General features: G+C 41.6%; 1 protein-coding gene across 3 annotated transcripts in view; it reads left to right on the top strand.

Moving 5' to 3' along the window:
- The window catches only part of LOC101173907 (alpha-1,6-mannosylglycoprotein 6-beta-N-acetylglucosaminyltransferase B), a 169874-nt gene that overhangs the window by 78539 nt on the left and 70510 nt on the right, over positions 1-20825 (top strand). For all 3 annotated transcript variants that reach the window (XM_078954488.1, XM_078954487.1, XM_078954486.1), the window contains exons 4-6: positions 13435-13544; positions 17239-17315; positions 18720-18899. In XM_078954488.1, the coding sequence (XP_078810614.1) occupies positions 13435-13544; positions 17239-17315; positions 18720-18899 (367 nt within the window). The remainder of the gene's footprint in view (positions 1-13434; positions 13545-17238; positions 17316-18719; positions 18900-20825) is intronic.

Raw genomic sequence — 20825 nt, 5'->3', positions numbered from 1 at the left:
CGTCAAAGAACAGTTCCCTGAGTTTGGCTTTACCTTCATCACCACACACACACACACACCCACACACACACCTTTACGCGGCCATCTAAGCTCTGTCAGGAGCAACACCTTCCTCCTTCAGTTCTGTACTCTGTCACGCTCTGTTGGAGGAACTCACTGCAGAGAGAAACCTCTTTCTCATTTCCAGGAACTGCAGATGTGGGAGGAAAGCAGTCCTCTCTGTTTCAGTGCAGGTTTTCCTCGAGTGCAAATGCAGAGATTTAATAAAGAGGCTAGAACAAAATCAGTCTTTGGACCGATGTACTTCTAAAGGGGAATGAAAAATCAATCAACCACTTTTAGTGGAACAAATGCTAACCAAACATAGAGGAGAAAGAATTGCAAATGTTTCCTCCACAAACCAAAAATGCCCTTGCCACACCCCTTTGACCCGTCCTCACCTACTGAGCAGCTGCTATGCCCCCCTCACTCTCTCCTGCCCCCCTGAGTGCAGCTCTGACAAGTTTATTAAAAACAACTTTTTTTCACTGCGTGCTGGTTTTGTCTCCATAGCAACCATTTTATATTTTGGTTGCCGGGGGTGACAAACATGTCAGTTTTTAGAAAAATTGGCAAAGCTACATTTTTGGACTTTTGGACATTCCTGATAAGTTTATATCATATGTTAGATCGTTTAGTTCAGCTTGAGGCAATGATTCATGTATTCAATTTTCACAATAAAAAATAGAGAAAAGACATTTTTATGAGCTTGCCACGCTAATGGCATTCAAATTGTACAAACTTTTCATTCCAATATTTTTTCCCAACGACGCTCGATCTGCACGTCAGTTTCAATGATAAGTCAATGTGCAGACGCGACCTGAGGACCTGTGGCGCAATTTGAGCATCGGGTGCGGGGTGTCAGTCAGGCAGCAGCGTATTTTGAGCGTCTTGTTGCGATTAGGCTGTCAGCATGTCTGTTGGCGTGTCCAGGGTTCAAATACTTCTACTTTGGTGACATGTCAACCAATTAAGGACTCAACTTCGTTGACGTGACGTTTTCAGTGACTCGATCAGTGGGTGAAATACACATCCAACATGGCTGACCAATACCAGGGCTCTCTTCCTGAACTTCCATTCATTTTCTTTACCTGCTGTCTCCCTTTTTTGGGGGGAGGGGTTGATGATTTCTTTGGAGGATGGGTTTACTATGTCAGAAATCCATTTTCCCCGGGTACTGGGTGTGTGCAAATGTTGGTGAGTTTTTTGAGTATGTGGCTAAGGTGAGATTTTTCAGTAAGAAGGAAGAATTGCGAAAACAATCTGCTTCTTGCAGTCCAGGACTACAAGTCCACAATAAAGGCATCTGGAAACTTATTTCATGTCATTTCCTGAACAAAATTTGAGCCAAAGAAAGAACAGAGAAAACCAAAAATGACCTTTATAGAAGAGAGCTGCAGCTCATTAACATGGGAGAGGTGAAATGGCAATTCAGATGCCATTATTCAACACAGGAAAAGTAGTCACAAGTGGAAAATTAATAACAAGTGGAAAAGATTGAAGCCAACCCATCCTCAAGTGGACTCTCAACGAGTCACCCCAAGGCCAGGTGCTTCAATGAAAGTCCAGCCTCTGAATGTGGGGCGTGTTTGCAGAGTCTCGTCTCTTTTACGAGATAAATTGGAAACATTTTAAAAACAGGTTGAGCAGCAAGACTAAAGTTTAAACTTTTTCTTTGGTTCTTCAGACATTACATTATACTACTTTTAAATGATAATCAACATTAACCAAAAAGGAATGGGCTGAAGCTTCATGCATATCAAAGCCCATTCAAAAGTCCAATTTACACAAAAACAAAACTTAACATCAAGTTGACAAATATGCCTTAAAAAGTCTAATCAAAATATGTAACCAAATAAATATTCATATATACACATGCATACACATACTGTCCCAAGAACAGGCAGACGGCTGGATCCAAATGCAGCAGGTTTATAATCACAACTACAAGTCCACAAAGCTAAATCAGGGTCAGGCAGGCAGGGATCAATAGCAGGCATGAGATCATCAGAGGAGAGTCGGGGTTGTCGAGATCCAGGCGAGAGTCAGGGCAGGCGGCAGGCAAACAGGGTCAGTTATGGGGTCAAATACAGGGTCAGTTATGGGGTCAGTTACAGGGTCAGATACAGTGTCAGTTACAGGGTCAGTTACGGGGTCAGATACATGGTCAGAAGACAGACGATCAGGTCCAAATAGAATGCTTGGTAAGGAAGGCAGTGTGGCACAAACAATACTTCCCACTGAGCTTGACTCAGTGCAGTGCTTAAGTATGCTGTGGTTGACGGGGCGGCCGTGGTGCAGCGGTAGGGCGGTCGACCCATGATCATAAGATTGCAGGTTCGATTCCCGCCTTGCACGCCCATGAGTCGAAGTGTCCTTGGGCAAGACACTGAACCCCACCTTGCCTCTGGTGGAAGGCAGGCGCCTGTGTTTGGCAGCGGAGCCGCCATCAGTGTGTGAATGTGTGAGTGAATGTGTGTGTGACTGGGTGAATGGGTCTGTGACTGTAAAGCGCTTTGTCCTTGTAGGAAGAAAGGCGCTATACAAGTATACGCCATTACCATTACCATTGAATAAATGAGAGTCAGTCCTCCAGTGTGCGCTGGGGTTGCTGGGAGTTGTAGTGTGACTAGAACCCGGGACAGAGCTCTGACTTCTGACACATTCACATAGTTATTTAAGGTTATATTATCCTAAAATACCTTTTCACAAGCTTTAATTTATTGTGGTAAAGTAAAAAAAAAAACATACATTTAATCGATAACTGTATTATAGAATTGGACTGAGTGGCTCCTCCCCCCTAGGGTTCCATACAGGATGTACTTCCCCCTTCCCCTCCTATTATCACCCCCTACCCCCCCTCTCTCTATCGTCCCTCTCTCTTCTTCCCCTCTTTCCTTTTCCGTCCGGTCCAACACCAAAGATTTTCAGACATGATTGAAATTAATAAAGTTTGGCCTCAATTACAAAAGGGGTTTATCCAGACAGACCTTTGGTTTGTCTGAAGATTAATAACCCCTCTTGTTAAAGTAAAATCTGTCCAACACAAGAGGCCCTCAGCTCTCATCTGTCTGCCCAGCTGTTGGACAGGACAAGTTAAAAAAAAAAAAAAAAAAAAAAAGGATGTACTTGCTGGTTCTAAGAGGCCAAAATCCCACAGACTACTAAATAAACAGCTGTTACTCAGTCGTTTTATTGATCAGAATAACCATTCTTGATCTGACACCTTTTTTTTAAAACGTGTTCTTGATGATCCTCATTTTTTTTTCAGATTTTTTCTGTAGTTCAAGTGATTCAGGTTATAAACTGACCAATCAGATGCCTCCAAAAAGTAGCCCCCCCTGTCCAACGTCCAAACATTTGATTTATTGGCAGATTTTGTGTAGCCTGCTATAAAGTGTTAGGCTTTCCAACAAGCTCACTCCTGATCGGTGAGATGTTACAAATGTTTCTAGGGTGGTTGCCATAGAAACATTGCCTCAGACTGACCAATCACTGTTTACCAACGTCTCGTGAGCCACAAGACATTGCGAAGTCCCTATGACAAAAGCTTGGCAACTGAATTGACTTGAGTGGCTTGAACCGAACATAAACCGTTTTCTATGGATGAGGTATACTCAGTCCAGTTCTCAGATACAGTCCATGCCTTTTATGGTTATTCTCACTTCTCTGCATCCTTATTTTCTCAGGATTTGAGAGACAGCCATTCTTTCTGTGAACAGTCTGTTCATTACAGGCACCCACCTGCCCAACAGGGCAGGTGCATTTGTAAAAGGTAAAGCTTGATATTCTGAACCGATTTCTTCTAATGAAATTACTTTTCATGGACCCTGAACTCACATTTACATCGACGCAGTCAGGCTCTGAAGTGCATCAGCATGATAAAAGAAAATCTGAAGGCTGCTGTTTGCTGTTGGGCTCATAGGCTGTTTAGTTTTTCAAAAGAAACCTCCTCTTCCTGCGTCTGTCTTTTACTGTCTTATCTACTTGTTATTTATGATGAACAGAATGATGCTCAAAACATTTGGAGACATAAACACACACACTCTAGAAAAAAACTACTTTTTAGGATATTTACTTCATACATATTCAGTCCAAAGTAAGCTTTAAACAAAATATTAATGTTTTAACTACCAGCCGTATCATTTTGAACTGTAGCTGTCTCCAAAAAAGCCTAGAAAGGTGGGCAAAGATGTTAAATAAAGATGGATAAAAATCCCAGCATTACACACACTTCCCTGTTTTTCAGAAAGTTCAATAACCATATGTTCTTGGATATTGAGCTTCAAACCATAACTAATGTCCATGTATACAAATATAATGCAGTATATTCGGTAACTAAAAAGATCAGGGAAAAGGTCTTGCATTCTGGTGCAGTCAATAAATCTCCAATGGTACATTTCTTTATAGTTTGCAATCCTTCTCTGGGTATTACCAACGTAAGGAAGAATTTAAAAAGAAAAAGAAAAAAAATTTGTTCCCCAATGTTTTACATATTGAGATTTTTATATTTAGCTTTTTGCATTCTTTCTACTCTTTGCAGTAGTTTTTCTAACAAACCAAGTGTGTGGTTTAGTAAAGTTAGCTGACATTAACAGAAACAGTTAGGTTAACTTGCTGAGCTCTCTTCAGAACCTCAAAGTACATCTTTCTTTGTGATCCAGGAACGTCGACTAAAGTTAATCTAATCCAACATTGATTTTCCCTCTCTCCTCTTCTCCTACTGGGATTCTGTCAGTGGATGAGTTTCTTTCTCTCCAGCATTTGTTCTTTGCTCTTTATCTTGTCAGCTTTGTTCATCTCATTTGTTAAAGGGCCAGCTGTCTGCATTTATCAAGAAGGATGGTGAGAATCATTCAGCAGCACATCATTAAATATTTGTGTGTTTCTATGATCCAAATCCTGGTTCAATGTTTCGGCGGAGCCTCCTTGTACATGAAGCCGCCGAGGATCTCTTCATTTCATAACACACAGGTCTCCCTGTCGGTTTGCTGTAGAGGGCTAATCTATTTCCTTTTCCTTTTTCCTTGTTTGTATTCCCATTTACTCTGAGCACACGCTTCTCTCTGTCTCATTATTTTCTCCTACTCGTTGGGTTCTCGCCTTTTCATCCATTTCCCAAATCCCCTCATGTCAGTTGAGGAGTTTAAAATTCCAGAAGACATCAGGTTTGAGATTGCACAATCGGGGGCTCCTGAAACCGAGCTCTTCTGCAACAGCGGTTCCCCAGAACACCGAGCTGAGGTTTTGTTCTGCAGGTCATAACCACTTAAAATGCTGTTGGCGGATGGAATCATCAGTAAAGACATAAAAGATGGAGAGACAATCTGCTTATGGTCCGCAGGAGTGTGGACAACCTACCTTGATGTGGTCACAAAAAGAAAACTGATGACAAAAGTTAAAGGAACGGTCTTTAAACAACCTCCAAAAACATCAACGGTCCAGTTCCGAGGTGGAAGTGCATCAGTCGGATCACACCATCCATTGTTGTGTGAACCAAAGTGGACTTCCTGAAAGCACAATGGCACTGCTGTGGGAAGCAAACCATCAAAAAGAGACTAGAATTGGTCACAATTTATACAGAAAAAGCGCAAAGCTTCCTGAACCAAACACTGTTTTTACAGACACAGAAAAGAAGACCAATCAAGAAACTGAAGCGTGAGACATGAAGATTGAGGTCTGCTGTGCTGCATCTGGCACATGGGGGTCTCCGGTCTCAACAGGCTCAAAGAAATTTCAAGAAGATCAAGACTTTCTGCAACCAAACCTGCTCCCAGAGTCACAAAACGTTTGTCTCAGGAAAACGACCTGAAGGCTAACAGCTGAAAACAGCACAACCTGCCAAAACCAAACGTTTCACTTTAGTTACGCCTCCCTTCAATAAGCCCTAGACCGGGGGTCGGCAACCCGCGGCTCAGGAGCCCCATGCGGCTCTTTAGCGCTGCCCTAGTGGCTCCCTGGAGCATTTTCAAAAAGGTTTGAAAATGTAAAAAGATGGGGGACAGAAATATATTTTTTGTTTTAATATGGTTTCTGTAGGAGGAAAAACAAACAGAAAAGAAGACCAAGTGGTGGAAGCTACAGAATGAAGAAACTTGTGAGAAATTTAGGCAGAAGTTGAGGCAGGTCCTGGGTGGTCAGGATGAGCTTCCAGATGACTGGGAAACTACAGCAGAGATTATCAGGGAAACAGGTAGGAAGGTGCTAGGTGTGTCATCTGGAAAGAGGAAAGACGGTAAAGAGACTTGGTGGTGGAATGAGGAAGTACAGGAATGCGTCCAGAGGAAGAGGTTGGCTAAAAGGAAGTGGGATGTAGAAAGGACTGAGGAAGGTAGACAGGAGTACAAGGAAGCGCAGCGTAGAGTGAAGAGAGAGGTGGCAAAGGCCAAACAGAAGGCTTACGATGAGCTATATGACAGGTTAGACACAAAGGAAGGAGAAAAGGACTTGTACAGGCTAGCCAGACAGAGAGACAGAGATGGGAAGGACGTGCAACAGATAAGGGTGATTAAGGACAGAGATGGAAAGGTGCTAACAACCCAGGAGAGTGTACAGAAAAGATGGAAGGAGTATTTTGAGGAGCTGATGAACGTGGAAAATGACAGGGAAAGAAGGGAGGAAGATGTGGTTGTTGTGGAGCAGGAAGTAGCAGAGATTGGAAAGGATGAGGTTAGGAAGGCTCTGAAAAGGATGAAGAGCGGAAAGGCCGTTGGTCCTGATGACCTACCTGTGGAGGTATGGAAGTGCTTAGGAGAGACAGCAGTGGAATTTCTAACGAGGTTGTTCAATAGGATTTTAGAGAGTGAGAAGATGCCTGAGGAATGGAGGAGAAGCGTTCTGGTTCCGATCTTTAAGAACAAGGGTGACACGCAGAACTGCAGCAACTATAGAGGAATAAAGTTGATGAGCCACACAATGAAGCTGTGGGAAAGAGTAGTGGAAGCCAGGCTTAGGAAGAAGGTGGGGATTTGTGAGCAGCAGTATGGTTTCATGCCCCGTAAGAGCACCACTGATGCCATTTTTGCTTTGAGAATGTTGATGGAAAAGTACAGAGAAGGTCAGAAGGAGCTGCATTGTGTGTTCGTAGATTTAGAGAAGGCGTATGACAGGGTACCGAGGGAGGAGCTGTGGTACTGTATGAGGTCGTCTGGAGTGGCAGAGAAGTATGTCAGAGTAGTTCAGGACATGTATGAGAGAAGTATGACGGTGGTGAGATGTGCTGTAGGTCAGACAGAGGAGTTCAAGGTGGAGGTGGGACTACACCAAGGATCAGCTTTGAGTCCTTTTTTGTTTGCTATTCTGATGGACAGGCTGACAGACGAGGTAAGACAGGAATCTCCCTGGACAATGATGTTTGCGGATGACATTGTAATTTGCAGTGAGAGTAGAGAGCAGGTGGAGGAACAGCTAGAGAGGTGGAGGTTTGCTCTGGAAAGAAGAGGCATGAAGGTCAGTCGTAGTAAGACAGAATACATGTGTCTGAACGAGAGGGATCAAGGTGGAAGCGTTAGGTTACAGGGGGCTGATGTGAAGAAGGTGCAGGAGTTTAAGTACTTGGGGTCAACAGTTCAGTGTGATGGGGATTGTGGAAAAGAGGTGAAGAGGCGAGTGCAGGCAGGTTGGAGCGGGTGGAGGAAAGTGTCAGGAGTGTTGTGTGACAGAAGAGTGCCAGCAAGACTCAAAGGAAAGGTGTACAAGACAGTGGTGAGACCAGCTCTGCTCTATGGGTTAGAGACGGTAGCAGTGAGACAGAGACAAGAGGCTGAGATGGAGGTAGCGGAGATGAAGATGTTGAGGTTCTCCTTAGGAGTGACCAGGTTAGACAGGATAAGGAACGAGTACATCAGAGGGACGGCTCATGTTGCCTGTGTTAGCGACAAAGTCAGAGAAGCCAGACTGAGATGGTTTGGACATGTTCAGAGGAGGGATAGTGGATATATTGGTAGAAGGATGTTGGAGATGGAGCTGCCTGGCAGGAGGGCAAGAGGACGGCCAAAGAGGAGATACATGGATGTCTTGACAGAGGACATGAAGTTGGCTAATGTTAGGGTAGAAGATGTCCATGATAGAGTGAGGTGGAAAAGGATGATTCGCTGTGGCGACCCCTGATGGGAAAAGCCGAAAGAGAAAGAAGGAGGAAAAACAAGACACAAACATTCTTAATGTTTTCCAATGCTGTAAGAAATGCGTAGAATAAATATTGTAACGCTCAGCAGGTACGTCACTTACAGCGGGAAATACAGGAGCCACGCTCTCAAAAAGTTGAGCTGTCAATCAACTGGCAGCGCTGGAGAACTGTCCGTGGCCCATACGCACGACTCCAAACAGTCTCAGAGATGAGGAAACTTTTAGCGGACCGCTAGGCAGGTGGCTGATATAAAGGATCCACCGTCAGTTCTGTGCATTGCTTGATGAAGTTGAAAGCGAATATTTTGATCTCCTGCTGCACAACACAGTCCGATGGCTGTCCAGGGGTGACGTTTTGCGTCGCTTTGTCGTCTGTTTAGAACACGTGAAAACATTCCTGAAAAGCAAAGACCTGAACTACCCGCAACTGGAGGAGACTGTGGCTGGAAAAGCTGCACTTTTTGGTGGATAAGACTGTGACAAGCCACCTAAACAGCTGAATGAAAGTCTGCAGGCGCCGCAAATGCTTGAAGCTGTTCTGTCATTTGAGCGTAAGCTGACTGTCATGGGGCACGCACGTTCCATTTTATTGTTTTTTGTTTGAATCGTCAAAATAAAAATGACATCAAAAACCGGATTTTTTTATTGCATTTCTTTAATTTTATCAAAGCAATGAAACATAATTCATTGATATTGTAATGAAGTTAAACTTCCACAACAGAGCAGTCACGTGACGCGTCGTTCTCCCCAGAATGCACTGCAGGGCAAACATTTAATTGTTAATGCTCATTATGTATTTGTAGCAACTTAGTCATTTTGATAGTAGGCTAATATAGCTAATATAGATACATATTGCATGTGTTGCCTTTTAATATTTTGCGGCTCCAGACATGTTTGTTTTTTGTTTTTTTCGTCCAAGTTGGCTCTTTCAACATTTCGGGTTGCCGACCCCTGCCCTAAACTAAATCCTCCTATGGAAGGAGCCAAAACATTGGGAAAAGGCATCAAACCTGAGACAGGTGGCGCTCCTAAAGAGAGGAGCTACATACCTGTTAACAGGTGCGTAAGAAACCGTCCTCTGCGTCGGGCGTTTTTTTAATGCAGACTTCGAAGGCCAATAATCCACTAGTACCATGGTCTCTTACAAAAGAAATAAATATTCAAACAGTTTTTAGTCCTTCAATCGTGTCATTCTTATGGTTTGGATGGCTTTTTTCACAAAAAGTGGACTATTTGTTACGTGGTGCGAGGCCCTTTGCTGGCTCTGCCGGCGCAGACCTTGAGTGCAGCGGCAAAGGAGATCGATATCTATGCTGATGATCACGATGGGTTAAAGAAACGTCAGATCAGAGAGAAAGTTCACCTCTTAATGCCTGTTTTTGTCCAGATGATAAAGATAAAGATTGTTTTTAAGAAGACAGCGCAGTGATACAGAACATTTAAGCCATGTGACCGGGCCTACTTTTTTGGCGCGTGCTGTTATCACTGTGCTTTATCACCTTTTAATGCACACCCAGCAGCCAATCAGAATCGAGAATCCCCCCGGACCGTGGTATAAGCATCAAACATTCAAGTTTAGAGTGCCACCTTTTTTTGTGACCTGTTTATTTATTTCACACACCTTCAAATGATCACCTCGAAAGTCAAAGTCTTTGAATGATTTTTATATATTTTTGAGTGACTATTAAACCTTGTACTATCCTATGACCCCACCCTTACGTTGACGTGTTCTCCCTACCATGACAAAGGTGGATAAAGGTGGAGAGATTTCATGGAATCCATGGACACCAGTGAAGATCACAAATCATTGAAGAAAAAAGGTTCAGCGCACTGTCTAGTGCACATGTGTCAAACTCAAGGCCCGCGGGCCAAATGTGGCCCTCCATGTCATTTTATGTGGCCCGCAAAAGCATAAAAGTTTTTCATTTCTTAAAATAAAAAATAAAAATTGGTGTGTATTTATTCATATCTAGGGGGAATCGGACTTGACATATCAGGTTGGGCAACTATACATTAGGACTTAAACACTGTCCACATAACCTAACCTGACAGAATCAAATGTAAAAGGATTTATGCTAGAGTAATAAGCAAACATATGTTTACTATGCAACTGTAATTGTCATTTTAAAAGTTATAATAAATAAATAAATAAATGAGTTTTTTAACATTAAGGAGTAGTTACATTTATTTTTCATTACATTTAGTTACATGTATAAGTTATATCTGGCCCTTTGAGGACAACCACTACGCTGAAGTGGCCCTCGGTGAAAATTAGTTTGACACCCCTGGTCTAGTGGGTCTAGATGACCCAACTCCCAATGTTAAAGTGCCTAGGATAGAACAAGGGTTACAGGGGGAAAAATGACACAGCTGATAATGATGGGAAATAGTGATAAAATCTGAAAATTCGTGAACAAGAAATGTGTTTCTTAGGTATCTGACTATAATGGATTATCAGGGACGAATGTTGCCTGTAAAGCAGTGACATTTTAGCCAAATGTCATTGATCAAATCGAAATGTTTACTCTCAGCCTACAATGCAACAGGTGTGATAATAAGAGCCTGGATGTTTTTGGATACAATCCTAAAACAAGCCAAGTCAAGGGGCACATGTCTCTGAAGAGGTCGTTACATTTTTTTTGTACCATGGAGAGTGAAGCTTGCATGTTTTGGTAGCTGCAGCCTTAATCCCAACTGTCCTTATGGGTGGACACAGGCTATCTGCAGGTGAGAAACCTCCTCGGCGCACGCCAGAAATATGAAGGCCGCAGAGAAAATGTTTATGTATATGTTTTCTACAGACTAGCTGCGTGCAGCAGGTCGTAGCAAACACCGATACAACACCTAAGGGTGGATGTATGGATACCAGAGGGTCAACCTGCTTAAGGCTGCAGACGTCCCACCCCTTTTGGATGCTTAGCACAAGAAAAGAGATTGACAGGTGACAGTAAATTACCGCATCTATCGAGGAAAACCAAGTGTGTTGAGAGAATATCGCTGGTTGAGTCTGATGATCTGTCTACAGTATCATCTAACAAAAGGGAAACTGCTTCATCACATAAGACACTAAAGTCTCTGGATATCTGAAAAATAGGAAACCTTTTTTGGCGAACAAAATAGAGCTTTAAGCAATAAAACTACTCTGGATGGTTTTCTGGAGTCCAATTTCCTGCTTATGGTTTTTTTTTTCCTTCTGAAATCTTTTTAATAGGTCCTTCATCATTCAGCTGCCTTTGAAGATCACTCCCAGTTCACCACTTCCTCTTAGCCCTTAAAATGAGAGTGAAGAGGGAAAATGCTAGAATTGGACAGTTAATCTTTCTGCCAGTTGCAAATCTATAGTATATCTCCAAATAAATATGCAACTTTTTAACGCTTATCATAGAAATGAGTACATTTTGAGTAATACGAAACCAAAAAAGCCCCTTTGTGCATATGTTTGAACTTATTTAATTACCTGCATTTGCAAACTGATCCCTAAAAGTCTTCCTTTGGAGTTCATATGTTAGACTGTGACAGAAATGAGTCATAATAATGTTTGTGAACTCGTGTTTTTCTAGAATAGCAAATACAAATTTCACCAGTGAATGATGAAAATCACAATAATTGTTGTCAATTGTTAGATCGCTGCAATGATGGGACATCTCCCTTTTTTTAAGCTCTTATTTTGAAAGATAGTTCACCCTTCTTCTGACCTTTTGGACCATTTGGACAAACCTGCTCTTTTTAAATTTTGGACCAAGGTGCAGAAATGTGTATTATCTAACTTTTCTCGTTGCATTTAGATGCTAATGTGCAGGAACTGAGAATCAGACTTTTATCGTTTTCTGTAAACAGTTTTTGAGAACCTGATGGTGCGAACAGCCGCTGCTTGGTGAGAGAGGTTTGACGGTGCTGCAGGTAAACAGCCTTGTATTTGTTTATTTATTTTTTGCAGTCATCAGTTTTTCCTCTTTTCCTCAGACTCTGCTGAGCAGCGACGCGAGCTTCTCCTTAATGGCGCCGCGAGCGTTTTTCTGAGGCCGTTGGGCCGGTGGCCAGTCGTTGCCAGTCAAAATGAAAACCCACAGATTCTGCCCTCTTGTTTATTGATCAGAGCATCGCCAAGGTGCCGGGTCAGCAGAAGTGCTGAAGCAGTTTACCAACAGATCAATCACTGCTATTAGACTTATGTGAGCGTTTCTCTAAGAAGTCCTCCCGTTGACATAAAATGGGCTGAAGCTCCGTCCTTTTCCACAGGATCATAAATGTAAAAACCATTATGTGGCCTCTGTAATGTGCATTTTTCAGCTCCTGTGATCTAATCAAATAACTTATGTACACCTTATTTCATATTCTAGCATATTTTTCTTCAGCAGGGAGCTGCTGACCTGAAATAGTGATTCTATTGGCAGTTTTCTTGTAATATGCTGAATGAAACAGATGCAGAGACTTGTAGAGGAGGGTTACAGGGGTCGCAGAGCCGTTAATAAAGCTTGCAGACGCCACCTGACTTTAAGGCCGTGTCACACCGCCACTACGTACATTTTCCACGTATGAAAAGTTGGTCTTTTGTGATACATGTGATACCCAGACACAAAATAAGGGTTAAATTGAACGTGTAACCCTAAATTTGTGTTTTTACATTTAGTAGTTTTGCCTAGAAATAAATGTTGCCCAGATAAAACATTCAGGTTTCACAGTTTCTTTTTTTTTTCTTGGGAAATGTGGACACAGTTTCGAACAAGGAACGTTTCTTATGAAGTTAATTTTAATAATTGCAATATTCCAACAAAACATGCATTTAGTTTCACAGTTTCAGTCACGTGACATCATGGGACATACTGTACATTTAGTTGATAAATGTATAAAGTGTACCTATGAGAGTTTTGTGAATGGATCTGCTGTTATCAACAGACAAACAGACGGAGGCTGAAAGAAAACCCCACCTGGATTTTGGGGAGTGAATGGGAAGTCTGTCGCCACGCAGAGGAAGTGGTTTTATCGGTTCAGGTCAATGTCTATTTCACGCTCCCACCAAGTGTCGACCACTCTGTGTTTCCAGCCAACGACACTTCTGTTGAGACGTTAGAAAAAGGACGGAAAAGAGGAGAAAATGTGGACGCAGAAGAAACGTCAGGAACGGGAACGGACTGATGAATGAGAGCATAAACGGTGGAAATAGAAACTAAAAGAAACTATAACAGAGTTGTTTCAAATGGCTGAAGTCTGTGACAACAAGTGTTAGCAGCCATTGTTTTCTAGGCTTCAGTCTGTTTGTTTTTGCAGGTTTCAGCCAGCTGGCCTGGTGGAGAGGATCCAAGCTATCGCCCAGAACGTCTCCAACATGGCCGTCAGGGTGGAGCAAATTCTGCAGAGCAGCATGGTGCACACCAGAGGTGAAGATCCAGTTTCCTCCATGGCAGAGTTTAGCTTGTTTTGAAGACCCTTGATAAAATCCATTAAACATATATGTTTTTGATGTGATGTAGATAGTATCAACTATGACTGCTGAGTGATTTGGAGAGTTTTTGCCAACAATAATGTTAGTTTACAGTGCAGACTTACCGCTTCGGGTTGTTTTTTTGTGATGAATTAACAATATAATACACTAAAAAGCTCTAAAAGTTATTTTGCATGATAAAAGCCCTTTAAAACTGTTTCAGCTCAGAAAATCGAACATTATCTGATTTAGATTGTAGATTTAGAAAAATTAGACGGACTTCAAAATGCTGAAGAATCTCGTTGAAGCAGCTTTACCTTTTTTTGTAAACTTGTGTTTTATATTAATAAAATTACAATTTATTTTCAAAACAGCACAACTTTCTTACTATTTTCCCAATTTTTTCTAATTTTATTTTTGTAACATATTTTCTTTTTTCAGATAATTGTACTATTTTAATCTTGAAAAATGTTAACTTTTTCTAATAACTGCAGGACTTTTTTCTTGTCATTTAATGACTTTATTCTCTTTTTTTTTTCATTCTTTTGTTGTAACCCAAATACTCTATCATATTTTGAGATTTCATAGAAGAAACCATTTTAAAATGTTCAGGAAAAGCCCTTCTACTGCCCCTAGTGGAATAATGATGCACTACAGGGCATAAAACATGGACCAAATTACATCCAATGGGTTTGAAAGGAAATTTTGGATTAGGACACTGAGAAAAGGCTCTAATGCAGCTTTCACATATGATGTGAATGTTTATATACAGCAGTGTTCCCCAATCTTTATGTGGCTGCGGACCGCTCATCCCATGGGGATTTTACCGCAGCCCGGCAGAAAGGGGTGGGAGTTGCCGGGGATGCTTAATTTTGGTCTGATTTAAAAAAAAAAAAAAAAAACTCTGATCATCACAAAAATCAAATGTTTAAATATTATTAATAACAACAGATAAAACCAGTGGAACATCCATCTGTAGTAACATATTCTGCCAATGAATGTTGTGAGTATGATGTAAAAACAGGCTCCGTGTGGGAAATCACCTGTTGCCGTAAATCCAAATTTAAGCAGGACTCCTGGCGTCCTACTGTTGTTGTTTTTTTGTCTTAAAGTCATCGCCGTGCTTCCATATGTTCTTGCCCCTGCACTGATCCCTTATCCGTTTGCAAGGAAACGTTTCCACATACAACTTTTCTCATTTAGCACGCCGCCGCCGAACTACTTTTATGGCTCAAATGACTGACATGTAGCCATTTCCGGTCGATTTTCAAAACCAATTTTTTTCAGAATAAAAGATCGTCCAAATGTAGTCATCGAAGTGATCGAAGGTGTAGCTTAAAAGAAAAAGAAAAAAAGAACCAGGCGTGATTAATTATATCTTCTGCGGCCAGGTGCCAATTGATCCACGGACCGCTACCGGTCCGCAGCCCGGTGGTTGGAGACCACTGATATACAGGATTTCTTTGCCTTATATATCAACGGAGTTACATCTTTATTAGTAGTTTTTACCACATTTTCAGCTTATGCTAAAGGAAATCCTCTTCTCTCTCCAGGAAAATCTTCAGGAGTAAAAAATGAGACAAACATGTAACTCTGATGCTCTGACACAAATTCCACTTAAATAAAATTTCATTTTGTGTCCAAATAGAGACACAATCCAAAAATCTGTTAGGACACTGAGCTGTTCCATCTTTTGATCACCATAACTTCAAACCTCTAAAGATTTAGGCTCCAGCTTGTTTTCTTGTGTGTCTGCATCGCTGTCGTTTCTGTTGACGTGTTTCTGCAGACTTCTGATCAAACCAAAGCAGCGGTGGGCGTGTTTTCCTCAAGTGCAATCCTTAGGAGAAAATGAGCGCTGCGTCTTCCTCTCTGAAGGGAGACAGTGAAATTGAAGTCAAAATGAAAACATTGTTTTTCTCTAATCAAAGCGCAGCACCGCAGTGCTGGCAGACGCTATCATCAAAGTGCTCAGCAGCAGTTTATTTGTCTTGTTGTCAGGCGTGAGCGAGTGGAAATGGAGCCGGAGATGACATGATTAAAACTTTCCCTCCTTCCAGCACTGACGAGGCTTTTATGGATTGACTCGCAGGGACACGAGTCGTGCCTTTATCTGGTTAAATGGCCACATTTTCCATTGTTGCTGCTGTAATCATATTTGTAGACAGCTCTGAGCATGATTTCAGTCGGGAGGGAGAGCAGAGAACCCCCCCAGGGAAGATGTGGAGAAATGTCTCTTTTTCATTAGGCTAATGGAAACCGACGGAACCTGAGAGAGATAAGACGGAACATTTGAAAGGAAAGAACAAGAAACTGAAGCTGCTCCTCTATCCTCTTCGTTAACTAAGCTAGTGAACTTAGTGAAGACACCACTGCAGCAGGGATTCAGACCGTTCCCTCCCCAGCAGAGCAGATATGATGCCGTGCTGGAGTAATGAGCGTCATGAAGCTCCTTCCTATGGGTGACGATGTGAAGACAAAACCTGGATAGCGTCTGGACGACACCGTGACCTCTATTGATCCAACAACTTACGTGTGAATCCATTAATTTGAAGAATGAAGCTTTTACTTTGAAGGGAGCTTTCATGCGGCCTAATGAGCTGATAGGTAATATTACAGTGACTGATTGCTGTTCCAGTTCTCATCTTTGCTTGGGCAATAAATATTCACTTTAGAGCCATATTGAAGCGATAAAGCTTCCAAGCCAGATAATGAAGCAGTGACGTTGAGTCAATGCAGGAACGGCATCGCTTTGTCTTTAAAATACAACTGTGGGGCTTCACTGATGGAGCGAGAAGATTCTCCTCGAAAGTCCTGGTTTGAACTTTTCTATGCATTCATAGGTTTTCCGTAGCTCATCCATTGACTGTAAATGAGAACTGGACTGAGTGGCCCCTCCCACCTGCTGTTCCAAACAGGAAGTGGCTCAGAGAAACCAAAACCCCATAGACTTCTATAGAGAAATAAACAACTCAGTCATTCTATTGGTGAGAAGAACCCTTCTGGCTACGATCCGTTTTTTTTTTATGACATATTATCAATGATCTTTTTTTTTAATGATACTTTTTTTTTAGTTTAAGTGATAAACTGGCCAATCAGATGGCTTGATAAAAGTAGGTGGAGCTGATGGCCCCCACATTCAAAACGTTTGATAGATTTCATGTAGCCCGCTTTCAAGTGGAAGGGGTATTGCCTTCCAACAAACCCACTCCTTATTGGTGAGATGGTTGCTATAGAAACAATGACTCAGACCAATCACTGCTTACTGACGTCTTCTTACTCCAACATTGTGGTGTCTGTGAAAAAATGGCGACTTTTTTGACTAAATTTAGTTGGAGCTGGAGGTATTCCATTTTCTACGGATGACGCCACATTCACTCAGCCCAGTTCTCTCCCACCAGGCTCCTCCCACAGTCCAAAGATGTTCCTGATTGGTCACTTGTAGATTGTACATTTTATAATTCCTAAATATGTGGCCCATTTGTGGATAAGCAGTGTCCCTAAAAGCCTCATCGACCAGCGTAAGCAAGCGCCGGGAGCCTCACGGAGACGGTCTAGCGTAGAAAATGTCGGCGGTGGATCCTGGTCTGTGACAACTGTTACTGAGGACGTTTTCTAAAACTAATTCCTAAATATTTTTCCTGTTTCAGTGGTGAGAGACGGAACCTCGAGCCAGTGCGACATACCCAGAGACAACCGCTATCCAGAGTGTCCCGGAAAAGTAGATGTGAGTTTCTTCAGTGGTGTGTTACAGTTAAACCAAAAACAACTAAACGATGAAGCTTTGAAGGTGGAAAAACATGCAAGAATAAAACTATAGAAGGTCACAAGACAAAGTAAGTTCATCGACAGTCTCAGGTTTTTACCCCTCAACCCTTATTCTTAGTCTTTGCAAAGGGATTTCTTCAATAAATAACAATTATTCACGCTATAATGCATTATTGAATATCATGTTAACGGAAACAGTGTTATGTTTAATTATATTCGTGAATGTTCTAATGAAAAAATATACTGCATTTGTGTTTTTGATACTTGATCTGCACATGCTATGAAGATTTCTGAAACAGTTATGTCTATTTGTTCTGATATAGTGTTTTTTTAATCATAGTCATGATTTTTCTAATAAAAATAATCTGCATATATTTTAGATAACTGATCTGCATGTGCTATGTTGATTTATAAAATAGAGTTATGTCTATTTTTTATATAATAATTAAGTAATTTATCTTTTTCATGTGATTTATTGATACTTAAGGATTCTTAACTCTTTCTGATAAAACGTTATGAACTGAATAATGATAAATTATATAATAAAATGGTTACAGTGCAACAGGTGTGGAATTATATAAGTATAACTGATGACTGTTTTGTTTTTGTGCATCATTCTTATTTGATTGCTTGAAGTAGATATTGAGAAATAAATGTTATTCTTTTGCTCTTAATGAGGTGCTTTTCGGCCCTTTTGTTGATGGGCTGTTGCCTCTGTTTTTACCCTAACCCCTGAGGCATGTTAACATTCAAGACCCGAGCACAGGTGTTTACCCTTTGAGGATTTGTTTGATAAAGGTTTTTAGATGTGTTTGCATAGAAGACTAGATACGTGCACTGTGGCGAAGCGATTAGCACTCCTGCCTCACAGCAAGAAGGCCAATGGTTCGAGTCCCGGCTGAGGGACCCGAAACAGAACAACAACAACATGTTTGGAGTTTGCATGTTCTCCCCGTGCTTGCGTGGGTTTTCTGCGGCTTCCTCCCACCGTCCAAAAACATGCTTCATAGGTTCATTGGTTACTGTAAGATGTCCCTAGGTGTGCATGTAAGTGTGTGTGATTTGTGGCCCTGCAACACTCTGGCGATCTGTCCAGGATGTCATCCACGAGTGGCCGGGATAGGCTCCAGCAGCCCTGAGTTTAAATAACGAAAATGAATGAATAAATGTAATGGAATATTATGGAATCAAAGTTGTATTATGTAATTCATTCATGCATTACTATTTTAAACAGATTTGCTACATCCATGTATTTTCATTGTCTTTTTTCTTTGTTTTAAACGGCTAGAAGGGTTCTCTCAGTGCTGCCTCACCGTTTTCCCCTCTGTGCTTCACAAAGACATGTTGCTCTCTGCTCCTGCAGTGGATGCGTGCCAGGTGGACGTCAGACCCGTGCTACGCCTTCTATGGGGTGGACGGTTCCGATTGCTCCTTCCTGATCTACCTGAGCGAAGTGGAGTGGTTCTGCCCCCCTCTGCCCTGGAGGAATCACTCCAGCCCCCCCACCCAGCATTCACAGTATACGAAGTCCCCCAAAAGACAAGTAAGGGGTCCTAAAACTATCCGTCCAATCGAATGTCTTCAAAGGGGAAGTGGTGGTTTGTCCCCGAAATGTTTCTGCAGTGCAGCTAAAACAGACGCAAAGGAGGATATTATCCCCGAAATAATCGTCACGATAACAAGTCTTTAAAAATGTCAACTCTGTACAGGAGAAGAGTGTTACCGTGGCAACGGCTCAGCCTGCCTCTGCTGAGAGCTGCAGTCTGTCCTGTCTTTCCTCTGTCAGCTCCTTTTCTTTCTCCCCCTCCCCTTTCAAGCTACTTGTCATTTTCTAAAGTTCTCAAAAGACGAAGTTTTACAGTTTGTAAAGTAATTGATGTCTGGTTGACACTGAGGCAGTTGATTCTGATGGAGTGTTTTCTGAACAATAGTGACATTTTTTCACCTTTTTGTTGTGTTTATTGACTTTAGTCTTTATTTCTTTGAGATGTTCATATTGCATGTATTCAAAGTAACTTAATATGCAGACATTATTTTATTAAGTTAATGCTTTTACATCAAAAGAAAATGTTTAAATTTAAAGAAATTCTAATAGTATGTATTTATGGACAGTTAATAATTTGATCCATTTCAGTTTTTATTTTGTTTGTAGGATTTTTAAAAAGCTATGATTTGGGTTCTGTTCCTGTTTTGCTGAAATCATTACCACGCATGCTTTTATTTTGTAATTTGTAGTCATCAGAGCTTTTTTTTCTGACCATTGACTGTATCTCAGAACTGGACTGAGAGAGTGTGTTGTCATCCGTAGGAAACGGTTTACTTCCAGCTCCAACCAAATATAGTCCAATTAGTTGTAATACAGACGCCGCCATGCTGTAGCCAGACGTTGTCAGTAAGCATTATGTGTCCGAGTCAACCTGAGTGAGCGTTTCCATGGCAACCACTCTTGACAATCAGGGGTAATAATAATAATAATAATAATAATGGATTGGATTTATCTGCGCTTTTCAAGACACTCAAAGCGCTTACAGTGTGTCCATTATTCATTCACTCCTCATTCATACTTGGTGATGGTAGCTACTGTTGTAGCCACAGCTGCCCTGGGGCAGACTGACAGAGGCGTGGCTGCCAGTTCGCGCCTACGGCCCCTCTGACCATCACCGGGACATTCATGCACATTCACACACCAGTGGCAAGGAGGGTGAAGTGTCTTGTCCAAGGACACAACGACATTTTGGCTGGTGGGATCGAACCGCCGACCCTTTGATCATTGGACGACCCGCTGAACCACCTGAGCCACTGTCGCCCCCACGAGGGGTGAGCTTGTTGGAGGGCCACACCCCTTTTAATAGCGGGCTACGCAAAAAATCTGTCCATCAGATGTTTGGAAAGTTGGACATGGGGGCCAGCAGGCTCCACCCACTTTTATTGGAGCATCGGATTGGTCAGTTTATGACTTGAACTGCAGAAAAAATATAATGAAATATAGATGATTATCAAGAACATGATGAAAAAATTATATCAGAGCAAGAATGGTTATTCTGACCAATACAATGAACAGAGAAATAACATTGTATTTCTCTATAAAAGTCTATGAGATTTTGGCTTCTTGGAGCCCACTTCCTGTTTGGAACTCCCTGGAGGGAGGGGCCACTCAGTCCAGTTCTCATCTACAGTCACTTGCTCTTAAACATGACCACTGTCAAACATGGAGCATTAAAAGTTTAAACTTTAACATTTCAATATCATGCCAGATTTTGTTTATATATTATTTCTAAATAATTTTATGCCTCATTATTTTGTGAGTTTGGGGGTCAGGGGAGGTTGTGGGCATTGTGTGTGGTTTACAACTTTCGTTTTTTTCTTTTGAAGCTGTAAAATGTTTTTAAATGCAAAACACTTACATATGTTACATATGGAGGAAAAGTGCTTTATAATTAGAATTTGGTTTCATTTGATTTCAATGAAA

This window comes from Oryzias latipes, chromosome 1 (genome assembly GCF_053564925.1).
Source record: "Oryzias latipes strain Hd-rR chromosome 1, Olatipes_Hd-rR_3.1".
NCBI classification, from domain to species: domain Eukaryota; kingdom Metazoa; phylum Chordata; class Actinopteri; order Beloniformes; family Adrianichthyidae; genus Oryzias; species Oryzias latipes.
Note: the sequence above shows the minus strand (reverse complement) of the source record. Positions and strands in the feature narration are given on the sequence as shown.